The 19558-nt window shown below is 46.5% G+C and overlaps 3 protein-coding genes across 6 annotated transcripts; 2 read left to right on the top strand and 1 right to left on the bottom strand.

The window, feature by feature from the left end:
• Positions 1-10179: 10179 nt before the first annotated feature.
• On the top strand, positions 10180-11911 carry SERF2 (small EDRK-rich factor 2). 2 transcript variants are annotated; one of them, XM_063089627.1, is made up of 3 exons: positions 10180-10271; positions 10851-10959; positions 11552-11911. In XM_063089627.1, the coding sequence occupies exons 1-3, from the start codon at positions 10265-10267 to the stop codon at positions 11835-11837; spliced, it is 402 nt and encodes a 133-aa protein (XP_062945697.1). In that variant the 5' UTR covers positions 10180-10264; the 3' UTR covers positions 11838-11911. The 2 variants fall into 2 exon arrangements, with proteins under 2 accessions (XP_062945697.1, XP_062945696.1); XM_063089626.1 differs by having other exon boundaries at positions 11575-11734.
• A 972-nt stretch (positions 11912-12883) lies between these two features.
• Positions 12884-17534, bottom strand: SERINC4 (serine incorporator 4). 2 transcript variants are annotated; one of them, XM_063089621.1, is made up of 12 exons: positions 17433-17534; positions 16829-17005; positions 16486-16664; positions 15959-16038; positions 15741-15834; positions 15261-15472; positions 14969-15064; positions 14740-14866; positions 14039-14111; positions 13563-13611; positions 13264-13417; positions 12884-13079 (listed from the first exon to the last, which is right to left on the bottom strand). In XM_063089621.1, exons 1-12 carry the CDS (start codon positions 17532-17534, stop codon positions 12884-12886), a joined length of 1539 nt encoding a protein of 512 aa, XP_062945691.1. The 2 variants fall into 2 exon arrangements, with proteins under 2 accessions (XP_062945691.1, XP_062945692.1); XM_063089622.1 differs by lacking the exons at positions 15261-15472; positions 16486-16664; positions 16829-17005; positions 17433-17534 and having other exon boundaries at positions 15959-15976.
• Positions 17535-18047: 513 nt separating this feature from the next.
• Positions 18048-19412, top strand: HYPK (huntingtin interacting protein K). 2 transcript variants are annotated; one of them, XM_063089623.1, is made up of 4 exons: positions 18089-18303; positions 18645-18700; positions 19037-19088; positions 19234-19412. In XM_063089623.1, exons 1-4 carry the CDS (start codon positions 18118-18120, stop codon positions 19327-19329), a joined length of 390 nt encoding a protein of 129 aa, XP_062945693.1. In that variant the 5' UTR covers positions 18089-18117; the 3' UTR covers positions 19330-19412. The 2 variants fall into 2 exon arrangements, with proteins under 2 accessions (XP_062945694.1, XP_062945693.1); XM_063089624.1 differs by lacking the exons at positions 18645-18700; positions 19234-19412 and having other exon boundaries at positions 18048-18303; positions 19037-19096.
• Positions 19413-19558: the final 146 nt, after the last annotated feature.

Raw genomic sequence — 19558 nt, 5'->3', positions numbered from 1 at the left:
AACATAAAGACTGATGAAAAAACTGAAGCTTAGAGAATCTAGGTGGTTTACCCAAGGTCACAAAGCAGAGGTTCTTTTTTTTTTTTTTTTTTTTTTGTCTTTTTGTGACCGGCCACACCGCGCTCAGCCAGCGAGCGAACCGGCCATCCCTATATAGGATCCGAACCCGCGGGGGAGCACTGTCGCGCTCCAAACGCCGCACTCTCCCGAGTGCGCCATGGGGTCGGCCCCAAAGCAGAGGTTCTAAACATGGGCCTGCAGACCACAGATTTCAGAGAGTCTATAAACTTGGAAGGGGAAAAAAATTACTTCTTTATTTTTACTAACCTCTAACAGAAATTTAGCATCTCCTTCAACAAATGAATATAGGCAACAAACAACTGGTACTGGCAGTATCTGTGATGTTGTTCCTAATAGAAATAACGATGTTTTCATTTCACATTACAATTGTTGGAGAGATATCTAAATACCATTTGCACCATCACTCATTTGCATCACTTCATCACCACTTTGTAATTACAATTGCTACTAGATTTCCTCCTAGATCTTTTTATTTAATGAATTGATAAAAATGCACTGTTACTATACCAAAAAGTTAATATTTTGGTAACAATATTTAAATGTAATTGTTTTCCTTTATGATCCCATGTATATTTACAAATTTTAAAAAATGTTAATTGTGGCAAAACACACAACACAAAATTCACCATCTTAACCATTTTTAAGTGTATAGTCGGTAGTGTTACGTACATTCACATCATTGTGCAACCAATCTCCAGAAATCTTTTCATATTGCATGAAACAACTCCCCATTTCCCCCTCCTCCCAGCCCCTGGCAACCACCCTTCTGCTTTCTGTTCCTATGAATTTGACTAATTTAGATACCTCATATAGTGGAATTATACAGTATTTGCCTTTTGTGACTGGCTTATTTCACTTCACATAATGTCCTCAAGGTTCATCCATACTGTAGCATGTACCAGAATATCCTTCCTTTTTAAAGTTGAACAATATTCTGTTGTATGTATATATTACATGTTGTTCATCGATTCATTTGTCAGTGGATACTTGGGATGCTTCCACCTTTGGGCTATTGTGAAAATGATGCTGCTATGGACATGGGCGTACAAATACCACGTATTTAAAAAATATATATAAAAACATTATTCTAAGAAGGGGTCCATGGGCTTCACTCAACTTCCAAAGGGTCCATGGCATATAAGAACCCCAATGAATGGTCTGGCTAGGATTGGGACTCAAGCCACATAGCTCCAGAGCCCTTTCCACGCTCACAAGTTTGTGCCACCCTATTTCTATAGACATTGTTTTGTATTTTCTTATCCCTTTTACCCCTCAGCCTCCTCATTACCATATGCTTCGGAACTGGGGTTTCTGTCCACTGGGCCTGGGGATGTTTCTCTCTTTCTCAGCAGAGTCTGCTGGGCCTGCCGCCCTGTGGCTGCAGGTGTCACTCTGCACTGAGACAGCTCACATTACTGGGAGCAACATGTTTTCCCAGGGTTCTGTTGCTGTTGAATTGAGGGTACATTTTAATAGACAATCCCAGCACAAGAACTTGAAACCCTGTCTTGATTCTAGCAAGAGCTGGGCAATGCATATTTTCCAGCAAGGTAGCAGCGGGGTAGCCCAGACCTTGCTTTCTATTAGCTCCTTGCCTGTGAACTTTTGCCCAAACAGCTGAGGGAGAACAAAAAAGGGAACAGATAAATAGGCTGTTACAGAAGAGATGGTTGGCAGGACTGTGCTGAAGCAGAGGGTCTTAGTAAGAAGGGAGTGGGAAGCAAAGAAGATGATAAGAATTGGGAAGTGGTTGGAGACTATCAGGGAAACTTACCGTATTCCCCTCGTGTCTCCCAAAGGAGAGGAGAGGAGATAGAGTTAATGGCTGTCTGAACAATGCAAATGCAATTCGGCTGAACCGAGGGAGAAGCAGAGGTATCTGGCAGGAGGTGCTGCTCTGAGACTCCAGCTTTGCTCACGATATGTTTACAGAGGTAGGTATGACGGGGAGCAGGTGCTGGCTGGAGGCAGGGAATCATTCAGAAGCACCAGTGGTCAGGAATGAGAAGTCATCACCCAGCCCAGGAAAAGCCCAAAGTAAAGGGGGAAAGTTCCTTACCTCACCTCCTCAGGGATTTTCTGATCCATATGTGGTAGTTTTTCAAGAATTGAGACCTCAGCCAGCCCTGAGTCTCCCAGAACCTAGAACCGGCTCCCAATGCAAAACGAGCTGCCTTGTGCAGATAACCCTAACCATGCTATTTCTGGATTCTTCCCCTATCTGGGATATCCTTGTCTGTGGATCTTCTCCTGGGGGTTCTTTTCTTTCTATCAACACTTTCTATTTTCAGTCCAGACTTATTGCTCACTGAGAGTGGGGTATAAAGAAGAAGGGGGATACTCGTGATAGCTAGTGACACAAAATTGAAGAGTTCCTAAGAAATCAGTATCTAAACCCCTTCTTACTCTACTCTCTCCTCCTAGGCTGTTTCATTCATTACCATGGTTGGGTTTTTAACATTTTATTCATTTGTTTTTATGGAAGTTCTACATGTATATAGAAGTTCTATACAAAACTCATAATGAAAAATAGTAACTCTTTTCCCTCTGCACTTCCTGATGATTAAAGATTACAACTCTTTTAGCTATTCCTCCTGTGTTTATTGTTTTTTCTAAATATCATGCCACTGTTGGATTGTTCAGTTTCAGATATTAGCTTATTTTATTATAATTGTTTTTATTTCTTATTTTTATCTTTTTTTGGCAGTTGGTCAGTATGGGATCTGAACCCTTGATCTTGGTGTTATAACACCTTGCTGTAACCAACTGAGCCAACGGACCAGCCTCCTAACACTTAGCATACTATGTTTATATTTTCTTTCTTGTATGCCCCTCGAATTAATAATTATTTCTTTTTTTTAGTTCGTTTACTTAGTTATCTATGTACTTATTACCAACTTATTCCCATACTCTCTCCTAGGACTGTGACTCTCGTCTCAATATATTCAAATGCAATCAAATAATTTATTTATTAGCTTCCATTTATTTCTTAGATACATGCCTCCAGAGTCCTCCATCCTCCATCCTGAATGGTTGCTCTCTAGGCCTGCTGCAAAGCTATCATCCCGGAATCTCCCTTCACCAGCAGCCAGGGGATTTCCTTCATTTATATACTATGTTGGATACCATTTTTCCTGGATCCTGTGACCTTTTTTCTTGGTTTACTCCCTCATTTTGATGCAAAGTCTCGAAGGATTTATTTACCATGTCCCATTTTCAGGAAGCTATTGGATAAGTCCTTAGAGACTTTGCATATTTTTATTCTCTTCTTTTTCTTTTGATGGACATTTTGGAAGAAGGTATTTATTCTATTCTCATTCTTAATTGATAGCTTGACTAGGTGAAAAAGACTAGGTTGTTAACTATTTTTTGCCAGGTATTTGATGACATTGCCCCATTGTCTTCTGCCTTCCAATGTTGCTGCTGACAAGTCTGAAGCCATTCTGATTCTTCATCCTTTTGTATGTAATCTACTTTGTGTCTTGGAAGCCTTTAGGATCTTCTTTGACTCCAGTGTTTTGATGTGAGGGCACTCATACCTCGTGCTGGGCACTCAGTGAGCTCCCTCCATTTTTGTTTTACTTTCCTCTCATTCTGAAACTCATATAATTCAGATGTTGGACCTTCTTCATTTTTTTTGAAATTTTTATTTATTTATATATTTATTTTTGGCAGCTGATGGGTACAAAGATCAAACCCTGGACCTTGGTGTTATCAGCAACCACCACATTCTAATACTCTAACCAACTGACTGAGCTACTTGGCCAGCTCTGGCCTTCTTTATTTTTTGGCAGCTGGCCAGTAAGGTGATCTGAACCCTTGACCTTGGTGTTACCAGCACTGCGTTCTCCCTAGTGAGCTAACTGGCCAGGCTTCAGTCTGGACCTTCTTAATTGATTCTCTAATTTTCTTATTTTTTCCTCTGCTACTACCTATCACTATCTTTTTGGTTATTTTCTAAAATATTTCTTCAACTTTTATCTGCCAACCCTTCTATTGATTTTTTTCCTTTTAACTACCATATTTTAAATTTCCAGAGCTCTTTATTATTCTCTAAATGTTTCTTTTTTTATAGCCCACCTGTTTTTGTTCAATATCCTCTTCATCTCTAAGAATACCAATTATAGTCCTCCCCCCACCTCCCCAGCCCTGTACCATTGTCTTCTGTTCCTGGAATTGTTTCTGTATCTTCTGAGACCTACTTTCTCTTTCTGTTTTGTTTTGGTCGATTTTTATGTTAAGGTTATTTTCTCCAATGCTTGGTGATCCTTAGCTATACACTCATTACTGCAAGCAAGGCACTAAAAGCTCATTATGAGTGGAGAGGGCTGGGTGCACTTTAAAATAATCTGACTGAATCAATTCACTATGTGACCCCTTAAGTTCATCCAATTATCTAAGCTTTTTCCCACCTCAGGGCCTTGGCATATGCTGTTTCTTTTCTTTTCTTTTCTCTTTCTCTTTCTTTCTTTCTTTCTTTCTTTCTTTTGGTGGCTGGCTGGTGTTGTTTCTATTTTCTGTGTTTGATTAAAATTTATTTGGTTCAAGGGTTCAGTTCCTCAAACCAGTCAGTGATAAAAAAATAAAAATAAATTTTAAAAAATTTATTTGGCTGAAGTAACAGAAACCTGACTCAAGACAGCTTAAATGAAAAATAATATGATGGTTCCCAGAGCAGGAATCTCAAAGTAGAACAAAAGTTACAGTTGATGTCTCTCTCCGGTGGCCCAACAGCATCATGAAGGACCAATATTCCTTCTGCCACTCATTTTGCTTCAACCTAAGGCTGGCTTCCTTCAAGGTCACAGAATAGATTTGCCATGAGCAGTAGGGGCTACATGGTTCCTTGTTCAAGTCAGTGAGAGAAACTTCTGTCACTCACCTAGCAAATGGAACAAACATCCTTCCCTTTGGTCCAATCAGGCCAATTTAGGTTACATGCTCACTCCTGAACCAATAACTGTTACTAAGTGAATACCATGAAATAATTGGCTCAGGCCTGGGTTCCTGAACTGATCAATACTAAAACAGATTAGTTTACTTTGATTGACTTAGCCATTCAGGACCATCCTTGGAGTATAGGAAGGAGGGGCACATAATGGGTGTACACTTAATATTTGATTAAGAAATGAATGAACCTAAGAATAAATATCTTCCTTTCCATGACCCCTCATCCAATCTCTCACTGAATTGCCAAAATATATTTTGAGGCTGCCCACTTTTGCCATTTCTGGTGCCACCATCTCAGTCCAAGTGTCTATCTTGTCTTCCCTGATGTAATGGATATCTGCTGTTTTGCCTCTCTAGTATCCCCCTTTTGAGGGAACAAACTCCCTTTCTTTGATAAACCTGTTCCTCTCCCATACTAATCATGTGATTCTGCTCTTATTGTATCTTGGTGGGGGCTGCTCTCATTTTATTCTGCCCCACACCAACCTCCCCCCTCAAAGGTAGGCACCTGACCCATCAGAGGCCTGTCCTAGGATTTTAAAAACTGATACTAAGAGAAAAGACTCAGACCCTTTCTTTTGGACAAGCTGTGAGATGTGAGGGCAGGTACCATTGGTGGTCATTTCTTGTCACGTCAAGGAATCTGGGTCTGAGAAAATAACGCAAAGATAAGAGACCCTGGTCACTGGTTTCAGTTTTCCCTATAGTAAGCCACACACCACCATGTCCCCAGTTTACTTATTTAAGCCAACAAATTCTTGTTTTGCCCACATTGGTCTCAATTTCACTTATCTGTTACCAAACGAGGCCTAGCATCTCAGATGCCTGTAATAGCTTCCTGAACTGGTCTCTCCATTTCCATTCATACTCTCTAATCCATTTTCCACAAGCAGAGTGATCTTTGCAAGCCTTATATCCTGCTGATGAAGAGCACAGCCTAAGACTCCCAGCCTCACCCCTTATTATCTGACTTTCCTTGGAAAAGTTATTTAACCTGCCTGTGCCAAGGTTTCTAAATCAGTAGAAGAGGGATGGTGACATCTCAAAAGATCATTGTGAAGGAGTGTTTATCTTTGGTTCTGCTGAAGTCTGTGCTCCCCAATTAAAAAACAAAAACCGAAAAGGTCATTGTGAGGCTCAAATAAAAAGAAGTGAACTAAATTACCTAATAAGCACCGTACTTCATGTTAGTAAGTAGCTGTATTAACAGTAGTAACTCGGACCCTGTCACTGCCCTACCTACCTCTCTGGCCTAGTTTCACACCACCCTGTTCACTAGGCATCAGTGACTTGCCAATTACTTACCCACTAACCTTGTGGGTTTTGATAGGAAGGCCTAAGGGAGCAGGGCCTAGGGCCTTCACACATGGCATACCCTCTCCTTAAATGTTCTCCCTGCCCGTTCTTCCTTGGCCTGGCTAACTCCTCATCTTTTTGCCTCAGCTCAAATATCACTTGCTCCACCTCCCTAATCAAAATTAAGGTCTATGGAGTTTACAGGTATACTGCCTTCATAGAACCAGCAGTACTATCCAGTTACTTCATACCAGGACAGGTAGAATTGTTCACAGAGTCTTCATTCAAATTACATCAACATCTGTTTTGATGGGTCAGGGCTTATGCTATGCACCCTGTGAAATGTTTTGAATATCAACCTTGCATAGAATCTGTTCTTTCCCTTTAAAGCAAGTATCACAATCAATTTGCATATGTGTGTATATTATGGGGAGTGAGGAGAGAAAGTGTGTGAGAGAGCTTTTCCCTGTCTATACTATATCTTCCATGAGTACAGAGACATATGTTTTGTTCATCACTGTATACCCAAACCGTAATACAATAGTTGGCAACACAGCTGGTGCACAATAAACATTTGTTGAAAGAATGAGTGAATTTCTAATGGCAACTCCTGGAAAAATTAGACTGGAGGTGTGGCAACCAGGCTGGGTTCTGACAGTAGTATTGGCATTAGACTCTTGGACACAGGGAAGTGGCAGGGGAGCGGGGGGAGGAGGCTAGGGTGAGGTGAGGTGAACTGGTTACAGGGTTATTCCACTCTTTCACCCACCTGAGCTGCTGGAGTTGATAAGGAGGTAGCAGGTGCCAAAGAGAACTTGTTTCCTCATCCCACACTATTTCACTCATCTCTCTGGCTGCTCTGGCTGGCTCAGTTTTCTCCATGGGGCTGGTTCCGTGGTCTTTCTACATGCAAAGGTACCTACCCACGTGGCTTAGCACCAGTGAGAACCTGGCGTTGGGAAGCCAGATAGCCCAAATTCTTATGAGTTGTGGCCAGACTGTTGCTGGTGATGACTAGGTCTGTAGATGATGTTCCCACCCTTCAAGTCCAGTTTCCTCATCTTTCCACTTTGTATCTGGAGTTCCTAAGCCCTCTGCCTCACCTTTTTCTCTGCTTCAGAGCTTTGGGTTCCTCATTATCTCTAATTTATTCCCTAACTGTCAACTCTGCTTTCTCTCTTGCTTCTTTCTGGAATACATACATGCCTCTCCCTAATGGCTCTTTCTTGTCTTCCCAACCCATCCCATCCTGAGTCCAGCCTCTTTCTAAGCCTTCTGCCTTCAAGGCCTGTATCCTACCATTTTGCAGGGTCTTCCCTAATTCCTTCAGTTCAGCTTCCTATAGTTCAGAGATTTCAAACAGTTCAGTCTTTCCTTTTGGGGGGGGCAGGGGGGCAGCTGGTGGTAAGGGGATCTGGACCCTTGACTTGGTGTTGTCAGCACCAGGCTCTCCCAAGTGAGCAACCAGCCATCCCTATACAGGATCTGAACCCGTGGCCTTGGTGTTACCAGCACCACACTCTCCCAAATGAGCCACGGGCCGGCCCCTACAACAAATATTTATTATCTCACAATTTTTGTGGGTCAAGAATTCAGAACTGGGTGGTTCTGGTGTAGGGCCTCTCATGGGGTACAGTTATCTAAGGACTTGACTGGGGCTGGAGGGTCCACTTCCAAGTTCATTCATGTATCTATTAGCAACTGGCCTTACTTCTCTCTGGCTGTTGGCTAGAGTCTTCAGTTCTTCATCACATGGGCCTCTCCTCACGGAATGGCAGCTGCCCTCCTGAGAGCCAGTGATCCGAGAGAGAGCAAAGGAGAAGCCATAATGTTTTTATGATTTAATATCGGAAGTAATATATCATCTCTTCTGCCGTATTCTATCGGTCACACATCCCAACCCTGATTCAGTGTGGGAGAGACTACACAAGAGTATGACAACTAGGAGAGAGTGATCATTGGGAGCTATCTTAGAGACTGGCTACCACAGAGGGATAGAGGGATTTAGAAAGGAAGAGGAAATTTTAGGTCTTGAAGGATCGGGATGGAGGAGACATTAACTGAATGCCTATTATGTGCCAAGTCTTTTATGTCAAGTTGTCTATTTTAATCCTTTCCACAACACTAAGGGGTAGATATTATTCCTATTTTTCATGTAAAGAATTGAAGCATGGAGAACATGTCTAAAATCAAGTCCGGTAAGCAGCAGAGTCAGGTTTTGTCCATTGTTATGTATCAGCAATGTTGATCTATTACTTTTAGTATACCAAAGGGTGGAATATGTGCTACTGGTGATAAGAGAAGTAATTTTAGTTAACCTAGAGAGCCAGTAGTAAATAACGTTGAAAATGAAAGAAAAAAGGGCCGGCCCATGGCTCACTCAGGAGAGTGCGGTGCTGATAATACCAAGGCCCCTGGGTTCGGATCCTATGTAGGGATGGCCAGTTGGCTCACTGGCTGAGCATGGTCAAGGGTTAAGATCCCCTTACCAGTCATCTTAAAAAAAGAAAAGAAAAGAAAATGAAAAAAAAAAAATGCTTTTTAGTCTTCTCACGTCAAGTGAAAGCTTCGGTTTGGAAGACATGCTTTAGGACCTCTCTAACACTTGTTAATTTCTCTTTTTAAGAAAGTGAGGGCAGGTCTCAGCCCCGGCACATTTGACAATGACATTATTTTGGTAGAATTTAATAATATATTTCATTTTCATTTTATAGTTGCTTTCTGTTGGCAAGTGATCCTAATTTTAAATTTACTATAGAAGTATGAAGTTTGACTTTTATCCTTTATTTGAGACTGATACAAAAATATTAAGTAATACTTGGGTGTGGAAGAAATTGTGAGGATGGTACTGACTGAGGTTTACTGCTTCCCATTGCTCTATGCTGAACGGAAGCCAGTTTGAAGTTTCCAGCCTCAACTCAGTTCTGCTATGGGCACTAGCTGGAGAGAATTACAAGTTAAAATTTACAAGCAATCCTTTCCTGTGATGTTTCCTAAGCATTTCACCTTTATCCAATGAATTCCTCAGGTCTGGGGAGGAGTCTTGTAGACAGACTAATGAAGCTGGGAATGACAATGAGTTTAGATCCCCAGTCCTAGTCAACTGTCTCTTACAAACCAGGTGTGGCTGATGGAGATACTACAGTGGGGAAATGTCCAGAGGGAAAAATAATAGACGTGCATTCCCTAGTCTCAGCCCCAGATCCAACTCTGTAGTCTGAAATTTGGGAGTGCTTCAATATTTCCAAGAACCCTCGGCACGGGGTGGTCTGCACCACGATCCGGCCATCCCTATACAGGATCCGAACCCGCGGCCTCCGCGCTCCCAGCGCCGCACCCTCCCGAGCGAGCCACGGGACCGGCCCCGTTTGTTCATGATTTTACAGGCGCTGTGAACACCTCAAGTGTCCGAAAAAGCGGTGGGGGGACGAGGGGTAACATGACCAAAATTAATCCCAGAGTCCTGAAAACACAGAACCGGCTGAACCACTTCGGCCCCGCGAACCCCAGCCCCCCGTCCCACCGCGCTCCTTCACGGCGAGTTTGTCAGTACCCCAAACTGTCCCCGCATGATGTCACTCTCCCAGTCACGTGCTCAGGCCTGCGGGAACGCCACATCACCAGCCGCACCCCTCCACCCCCACCCTGGCCACGTGACCCGGCCTAGTTTCTCCAGGCCTGGCCCAACACCTCGCTAGGCAAGCCCCGCCCCACACTGCGCGCTCCGCCCGTGAACCTCCGCCCCTTATCCGCCCCGGCTCCAGCGACGCCTGAGGCCCCACGTGCTTCTTCCTGCCCAATGGGAGTCGGCGCCCGGGAGCGAAAGGGCGGGGAGGAAAGGGACGACTTCGGTCCTTTGCGAGAAGGGGGCGGGGCCTGAGACGTCGGACAGAACGAGGGGACGCCACGGAGGCAGGCCGGAGCCGCTGCCGTCGCCATGACCCGTGAGCGCCAAGACCCCCTTCCTCTTGCCCTTTTCTTTCCGTCCACCCTCAACACGACCGCCAAATCACCGGCCTTGCCCTCCTCTTAGCTTCCCCAGCGAGGCCTTTCTCTGGGAGCGCTTTTTACTGCCCTCATGCTCAGAGCCCGGAAATCGAGCCCCTTCCCCACCGCCACCTCACGAGGCCCTTCCCGATCTTCCGTGGTGTGAGGAGAAGCCCTGTGCCCCTGTAATAAGCCTAGAGCGCCCTACTCCAGAATTTGGCCCGGCCCCCACAGAGACCCAAACCGTCCACACACACCCTGCCACCTGTCTGGGCCCCCACGCCGCCCTGGAACCCAAAACACGCTTTCAGCGGGCTCGTAGGGTCCGCCCTCCCACCCTGCAATTTGACCTGCCCCGTGGCAGCTTCGCCACTCCTCCCCTCCTTCCTTCCAGCAGCCTAGGCCCCGACATGGGCCGGTGTCGGGGCCCGGGGAATAAACTGTTGGACCCTACTGGTGTCCAGGATGGGGGAGAAGGGTCGTCGGTGTGTGGCCAGAGCGGCCCCCGCGTCTCACCTTTTGTCTTGTTTCCTTAGGCGGTAACCAGCGTGAGCTCGCCCGCCAGAAGAATATGAAAAAGCAGAGCGACTCGGTTAAGGGAAAGCGCCGAGATGACGGGCTTTCTGCTGCCGCCCGCAAGCAGAGGTAGTCCCAGGGAGGGTAGGGGACGGGGGCAGACCTGGGTTAGACCAAGGGTTGTACCAGGAAAGATAGTTACCTCATGGCTTGATTCTGGATTAGTGAGGGGCAGAGTGCATTGCTTTCTCTAGGGTTTTATTTCCTCCCCGCCTTCCAAATCGTTAGCTCACAGCCTCACAGGAAGGGACTGGGCTGGGAGCCTGCCCTCAGTCTGATTTCTGAGAGCCCCTGGGTCTGACCTTATGGGCAAGGGCAGGGAGCTTCATATTTCAAACACAGTTGTGGTTATGACAGCCTGGTACTTTTGGCCCTGGTTGCTGTTTCTCCTCCCTTCTCCCCACCTTCTCCCTGGTGTTGCTGGGTGTGGTACTCGGCACAGAATAGAGAGCCTTGGGCCTGTGTGGCCAGACTTCTGACCCCTTGGGCAACAGCCAGATGGAGACTGCTTGCCTTTTGAGCCTCAGCTCTCTTCCTCTTGTTCTCCTAGGGTGGTAATACAGCAGCCACACGCTGAACTTTGTCCCATCCACTTCCATCTGATCCTTTGTACCCTTCATCCCCCTGCATCTTGTCCTTTTTGCCCTCTGGTACCTCCCAGTGCCCCATCATCTCTACCCCCAGGGACTCGGAGATCATGCAGCAGAAGCAGAAAAAGGCAAACGAGAAGAAGGAGGAACCCAAGTAGCTTTGTGGCTTCGTGTCCAATCCTCTTGCCCTTCGCCTGTGTGCCTGGAGCCAGTCCCACCACGCCCGCGTTTCCTCCTGTAGTGCTCACAGGTCCCAGCACCGATGGCATTCCCTTTGCCCTGAGTCTGCAGCGGGTTCCTTTTGTGCTTCCTTCCCTTCAGGTAGCCTCTCTCCCCCTGGGCCACTCCTGGGGGTGAGGGGGTTACCCCTTCCCAGTGTTTTTTATTCCTGTGGGGCTCACCCCAAAGTATTAAAAGTAGCTTTGTAATTCCTTGAGCGCCTGGTTTGACTGGGGATTTGGGGGGGTGGGGATGGAGGAATGACTGCCCTTTCCCACCAAAAGGGGAGAGCTCTTTGACTCCTAAAAGATTGTGGATATGTAGACTTAATAAGTGAAACATCCCAGAAAAAGCCTTTATTATACTATGACAACCAGACCAGTACTCAGGATATGTGATAGAGGAATCCTCTAAGAACCGTAAATACTTCTTTTCTGTGATTTTTGTTCCCATCCCAAGGATGGAGTTGAGGACCTAGAAGGGAAGGCTCCAAGACCTAAGTTTATGCCTCTCTTCCTCATTCTTCCTCATTTTGTTTGTCTGCTTGAAAGTTGGCCAAAAAATCTCACCGAGTTTCCGTGGTCAGCTGCTCTCAAATGTTCACATTCTCTTCTGTTCTGTCATTCTTCATGGAATGAGGATAGCTTTTGTCTTCCCACTTCCCTTGACCTCAAGATCAGGATTAAAACCTACAGTAGCCCCTGTGCTCCTTTCTTCCTATGCCCTGGATTATTCTGTGGTTCTGGGCTTCTTATATCCCTGTGCCCAGGGCCGAACTGCTTGTTTTCCTTTTTATCTTTAAGGGCACAGTCAAGTCTTCAGTCCCTGTTGGTCTTTCCCTGCCCCCACCTCCAGCTCAAGAGCCAGAAAAGGGCTGGTGCCACGCTGTCTGCTGGGATCAGCAGTGGTTCAGAGCTGCTGATTTGGGTTAGGCTCTTGAGCTGGGATGAAGATGTAATGGGAGCTCCAGTAAGTCAGATACTCTGCCCAGGCATTAGGGTGTTTATGACCACTTCTTTTAATTCAGACATGGTACTGACCTCACCTTAAAGGGAGATAACTCTCCACTGTGTGCTTGAGGTATTGAGCTGGGATGGATAGCTCCCCTGAGCCAAAACTAGGGGTACAACCTCAAGGGGAACGAACCCCAGTTTGTTAAAAAGAACTAGACTGGAGGCTGTTTGTTACCTGGCGATACTGATGCGATGGCATTGTTGCCTGAAGATAAGAGGGGGCTGGGAGTCCTGGGTGGGGGACAAGAGAGGTGCCAGTAACAGTCCTAGATAGAGGAGTACACAAGCCCAGCATGAAGCAACCTTGACCCAGAAGGTAGCCCAGCTACCCTTGGTAAAGGTCTTTTCCAGTTCTGCACCCTCGTAGCTGTGGAACCAAAGGCTCTGGTTAGAGAAAATTCAGGGCCTTAGCTGTTAGACCTGTCCTACCCCCCACAAAAGACTATGGCAGACCCACGTGTGTCTCCTGAGGACCCTTTGGAATGGCCTTGAATTGCTCTTTCCCTAAAATAGGTTTTCAGGAGACTAGCTTAGGCCCACCTCCTTCCTACCTGAACCATTTGGTGAGGGTAACCATGACGTATAGTGATGCAAGGAAGAAGACAAAGTGGAAGGCAGAATAGCTGTAGGAAAGATGCTGGGCTTGACCTGGAAGAGCTGGAGGGGTCTCTCGGTCAGCTGGCCTGGCAACCCCACCCCTTTGCCCTGGAGAGAGGGAAGGGCTGCTAGGAGCAGTACTGCTGAAACACCTCTTACCTCCTTCCCTGGCTACTTTCCTGAATGCTCTTCAGGGTTCTTTGGCATTCCACACAGATCTACCATTTCTTATTGCTCCTCACTTGACACTCACCTACCTCTGGCTCCACTGTTTCTGGGCAGCAGAAACAGAGTGAAGGCTTCTGCAAAACAGAATGCAGCATGTTTTAGAATGGCTTTAAAAGAATGTGAGGGTGTTAAACAAGGAAACTTCCCTTTAAAACAATTGGTCTAGTGTAAAAAGTGGAGGCACACCTGGGTTCAAATTCTAGCTCCAGTATATAAGTGGCTATGTGAATTTTGGTAAGATGTTTAATCTTTTGTGCCTCAATTTCTCCATTTGTAAAATGGAGCAAATACCTACCTCACAGGGTTGTTGTGAGGATTAAATTAAATGAGATTATGTATGTAAAGTATCTAGCACAGTGCCTAGCATATTGTGAGTACTCAATAAAAGGTAATAGCTAGATTCTGAGCATTCTGGGTAGAGGTTGGTAGGGGGTGTGGGTGGGTGGGTGTGTGCGTGTTGTGGGGGAGGGGTGTTGGGGATATTGACCTCTCGATCCTCACCTGGAACTCATAGCTGTAAACCTTGACAATCCACAAGGGCCCAAATACCTTGGCCAAGTAGGAGGCCTCACTGCTGAGAGAGAAGAGAGAGTTCTCTAGCTGGTCTAGTCAAAAAGCAGGAGGGGGGCCGAGCCCGTGGCACACTTGGTAGAGTGCTGCGCTGGGAGCGCGGCGACTCTCCCGCCGCGGGTTCGGATCCCATATAGGAATGGCCAGTGCGCTCACTGGCTGAGTGCTGGTCACGAAAAAGACAAAAAAAAAAAAGAAAGAAAAAAAAAAAAAAAAAAAAAAAAAAAAAATTTAAAAAAAAAAAAAAAAAAAAAAAAAAAAAAAAAAAAGCAGGAGGGATTGTCTGGGGGCATTTATTGGCAGCTGGTACATAACTGGTAACCCTCAGGAGGGTACTGTGTTCCCTGATCCCCTTTCCACCAAAGACTTACAAATCTATTCATGTGAGGGCCCTAAAATCTTTGCAAATATTTTAAATTCTCAAGTAATTCCCCCTACCCTATTCATCTCATACAGATCATCTGTTAAAGTGCTATTCTTAGAAAGTGTCTCTGTTCACTGGGAGCTTTTCTCATTCTAGTCTTGCTCTAAAGTTTGGATAAACTGTGGTTTCAGACATTCTTCTGACCATCCCTCCCTGTCCTGAGCATCCTCCCTCCTGTAACACCTCACCCCTACACACCCTTACGCACCACGCAAAAAGCACACAAGCATACATGATGCCAGCACTCAACAATGCTAGTGAAGTATCTGATGTTTGGGGTTCCATTTCACTCAGGCGAGGCAGGCACAGGGTGTGATTCTGTCCTTGAAGGATTACTGGGAAGGGGCAACAGAAGAGGATGTTAAGAACAAAGAGCTGGGGATTTGTTGGGAGCAAAAAAGGGTCTTGGCACGGAGAGCCCATGTCCTGTCCCTTACCTCTCTCTGGAGGACGGCTGGACAGTGCAGAGAAGGTCAGATACATGATGTAGCAGCTGATGATAGAGGCTTGTAGAGGGCCAGAGCAGGGTTGCTCTGGGAAGAATGGGTATCACTGCTTTAGTCTACAGGGTGGTAATTTCCTCCACTCCTACCCTCACTTGCACTTTTGTCTCCCCATCCCTTGGGGGAAGCAGAGATTCTTTTATCAGATAATTGGGATTAGGGAGGCTAATGAAATATGCTATACTGAAAGCCCCCAAGTCTGGAATGCTATAGGGCATGTACCCACTGGGGTGGATGCAAGGAGTGATGGAGAGGAAGGAGAGGAGGCCACAGAAGCAAAGGTGCAGACTGAGGAGCATCTTGTTGAACAGGCAGCCAGCTGGGTGTGTGTAGTGACGGAACAGAAGTACAACTCCCACACCTGCCATGCTGTAGAATCCGAGGGTGGCCAGCAGCACAGCTAAGAACCAGCTGCAGTCTTGGGCTGCACCTGTCTGCCTAAAAGTGGGAGGTGGGAGGTGGACAAAGGCTTAGAGCTCCAAATCTTTTCTTTTTACCCCTTACTGACTGTTCCCCTTCTCCCAGAAGACTGGTGTGAATACCCATCCCACTTGGCCCAGAGTCATCACATTGCTGAGGTTTTTGATACTGCTCAGAGGGAGACTATGGGACCAATGACCTGCCATGCCCTTTGCCCAGTCCTTCTGCATCTAGTAATGCTAGACAGCATCGCCAGGAAGAGCCTTTAGCGTTACGTGCCCCTTACCAGTTCTTGTTCCAGGAATGGGCAAAGGCTGTGATAAGCACCAACTGCAATAGGATGAATGTGAAGCCTCCACAGATGCCAATGTAATGCCAGGCTGTAAGATGGCCAGTAGTGGGAAAATGTAGCTGGTCATATCATTACTCCTCTTCCTACCCACTCTTTATCTTAGAAAACCTTTTAGCCTACTCCTGCTGATCAGGGTGTAAGACGGAGAATACCTGGGAAGAGATGCTCATCAGGGATGCAGAAGGCAACAGCACAGAGACCTAACAGGAATAGCAGCTTGAGGAGCCAGAAGCTGGTTAGAAGGGAGAGAGAAAATCAGACTGAGGAGGAAAAGCAAAGGGGAGTGAAGAGCGCCTATAAGGGAAGGCAAATGAGGAAGCAAAAATACAGGAAAGGGATGAGAAAAGACAACTAAGAATAGGAAAGGAGGAAGTAAGAGGGGGCTGAGAACAGGACTTCTGCACCTGAATCAAATTCTAACTCAAAGATACCTAAATAACACCTGGACAATGTTTTACAGTTTACAAAGTGTTTACATGTAATAATCCCACTGTTACCTCCATTTTTAAAGACTAGAAGTTCAAATAGGATGAGTGTCTGGCTTATGGTCACACATGGGAAGCAGGGATTTAAACCTGTTTTCTGTCTTTTTTTACAGTGCTATTACTTCATCCTGGCATTTCCTTTACCCAGCTTGTGTCTCCTCTGTCCCCTCCCCACCCAAAGAGCACACACAAACCTATTATGAAGCTGTGCCCGTGGGCTGGTAGGGGAGTGGAGGTGAACCAGCAGCACAGCCTGCAGCAGGTGGAAAGTGGCAGTTCCTGCACATACTTGGTACACAGCCCCAGAGCCACTGAGCACTGGACAGTCAGACTGGCCAAACAGGTGGACACACAACCCCAAGGGCATCCGGATCTGGGGGGAGTGTATGTGAGAAATGGCAGGGCAAGTCATAATGCACGGAGAGGCACCTAATTCTCAGTGGTATGTCCACGCATTTGTCCCTTGCCTCCAATCCAAACCTCAAGATTTCTCCCATTATCCTTTCCCACCTTGCAACTTAATCCCTTCCCACTTACCTCATGTGCCTTGCCCCAGACCCTTTCCACTACTGTCCTTGACAGCAGGAGGCAGCAGACTGCTGAGGCCCCCACATGGAGGAAGATGTAGAACAGGCGGCTATAAGTAGACTCTGTGAGAGAGGGCCACCTAGGGTGGCAGCAGCTGGTACAAGGAACAGGCTCACAGCAAGCCACCTGAGGATAAAGCACATAGAGGGCAGCAAGGTGGAGATTTGCTGAGGAAAGGCATATATTAATGTATGAGTGAGGTTAACCCCTGAGGCTGAATTCCAAAATTTCCTTTTCCTTTTACTCAAGAATTTCCAGAATGTCCAGGCTATTTAGGATTACTTTTGACACAACTAGTAGGGCTTTCATCACAAAGTTTACATATAGGCTTGAGCTATTGACCTTTACCTAGACCTAAAAATCTGGGAACATGGGAGGAGAGGTTTACTGATTATTGAGTCAAAGCACCAGAAGGACATCAGAGGAGAAAAGAAAAGGCCTATCTTTATTGGCTTCTGCAGGTTTTCCTCCCCAGCTTCAGCCACCCTACCCTAATTTTTCAGATAACCCTTGTTTTGCGCTTTCAAGGCTATCTGCCCAAGCACCCTCTCACCTGATAGAAGGGGGTTTTCACTATGACATTGCTGACTTCACTACCCTGCTGTGCCAAGCCCAGGGAGGTGCTGGGGCCTGTGACCGCCTTTGCACCCACCATCTTTGTCAGTGGGATTAGGCCTAGGTCCACCAGATGGAAGGTAGATGAGAAAATAGCTTCTTTTGTCCTCAGCCTATTGGACTGCCGCTGTGCTGGGGCTGACCACCCAGTCTAAGGCAGAAATGGGAAGGAGCTCTCATCTCCAGGATGTGGTAAATGCAAATGCCGCTGTGAAGGTGCTTTCTCCTCAGTGCCTCACGCCTTGGGCCCTTCACGCTGTTCTCTGCACATTAGGGATAGTTTCCACTTCTGTCCTCCCGTGGATTAGCATGCTTAATTGGTTTAGGATTGGACGTCATCCATCCGGATTGAACAGAATTCCTTGGGGAGGCGGGGTGGGGTGGTGGGGATTGTTACTAGGTGAAGAGGCGGAAAGGATGTCAGTTGGGGTGTTCAGGAGTGGTTAGGCCTGGCAGAAGGCTTTGCAGAAAACACTACAAAGCCAAAGGAAGTCTGAGAAACGCCTTCTTCACTAAAGCTTCTAGAACCAGAGTATAAAGAAGGTGTGGCCCAGAGACAGCCCCGCCTCCTCTCCGGGCGGAAGGCTCGGGTCAGTTACCGGAAGGCGTGGTGGGGCACGTCTATGCGGCGGCGCGGTGTAGTCGATATGGCGACTGAGGGGGATGTGGAGCTGGAGTTGGAGACTGAGACCAGCGGACCGGAGCGGCCTCCCGAGAAGCCACGGAAGCATGACAGTGGTGCGGCGGACCTGGAGCGGGTCACTGACTATGCGGAGGAGAAGGAGATCCAGAGTTCCAACCTCGAGACGGTGAGGTTGGCCGGAGCGTGTCTGAGAGGGCTGAGAGCAGAGGGGGCTCTGAGGCTGTAGGTGGAAACCAGCGCTCTAGGACGGGGTCCCGATCCCGATGGCGGGAGGAGGCATTAGGATAGAGGGTGGAGCTGAAGAAAACAGCGGCCACCGGAGCCCGCCGCTTGTTAAGAGGAGTTTGATGGAGTGGATTTGAGTGGACCTCAGGTGCATAGAATTAAACATTGCCTTTGGTTCCTGATAATACTCGTTATCGTCAACGTGAGCTGCTTGTTACTGGTTTTTTAGATTATTGGGAATTGTGGGTAGCTGAGCAGTAACTAGATTTGTCTGTTCCCTAGGCCATGTCCGTCATTGGAGACAGACGGTCCCGGGAGCAGAAAGCTAAACAGGAGCGGTAAGTCTTAAGCGCAGCAAGCAGCCAGCCTTACCAACCCCTCCCCGCACCCCAACAAAAATAAAAACCATTAACTAGACTTTGTACTGTTCTTCTAGGGTTTGCAACTTTACTCTTTTGTTAGTGGAAGGAAGGCCTCCTGGCAACACTTGCTGCCAGCTGTTTGCTGTAATGACTGCAGGAGAAAGGATGGGGATATTAGGGGGATTCATTTTGTATTTTCACGCAGCGGCTTATCAGGATTCATTTATTTGCCAAGCACAGGAGGGAATGATCCTTCCTGGGAATTTATGGTAAAGGTGGAGAATAAAGACTAATGTATATAAATATTTGCAGGGAGAAGGAACTGGCAAAAGTCACCATCAAGAAGGAAGATCTGGAGCTGATAGTGAGTAGCAGTGCCTAGTATATGAACAGGGGAGGTTGTTCTGCTTAATTTGGGTTGTTTCCTGAAACAAATAGTAAGCATGTTTGGTGGCACCTTAATGCCTGGGAGGAGACCTAGGGTAACATGATTGATCTTTTTCTTGCAGATGACAGAGATGGAAATCTCTCGAGCAGCAGCAGAGCGGAGCTTGCGGGAACACATGGGCAACGTGGTAGAGGCTCTTATTGCCCTAACCAACTGATATGTGCTTTTTCAGACATACCTGTTGGATTAATTTATTGCAATAAAGACTTTTGTCTTTTTTTGCAGTTTTATCACTTTGGACCAAGTGGAATGTATAGCCTGTTTTGTTGTGGGGAATTTATATGTTGGAGTATAACTTAATTTACATGACCCTCTCATGACTCTTTATGGACCTATGTGAAGAATCAGAGTACCTCATGTTCAGATGCAGATGCAAGGTGGCAGGC

Source organism: Cynocephalus volans, chromosome 3, assembly GCF_027409185.1.
Source record: "Cynocephalus volans isolate mCynVol1 chromosome 3, mCynVol1.pri, whole genome shotgun sequence".
Classification (NCBI taxonomy): Eukaryota; Metazoa; Chordata; class Mammalia; order Dermoptera; family Cynocephalidae; genus Cynocephalus; species Cynocephalus volans.
The sequence above is the reverse complement of the archived record's forward strand: the minus strand, read 5'-3'. Positions and strand labels throughout refer to the sequence as shown.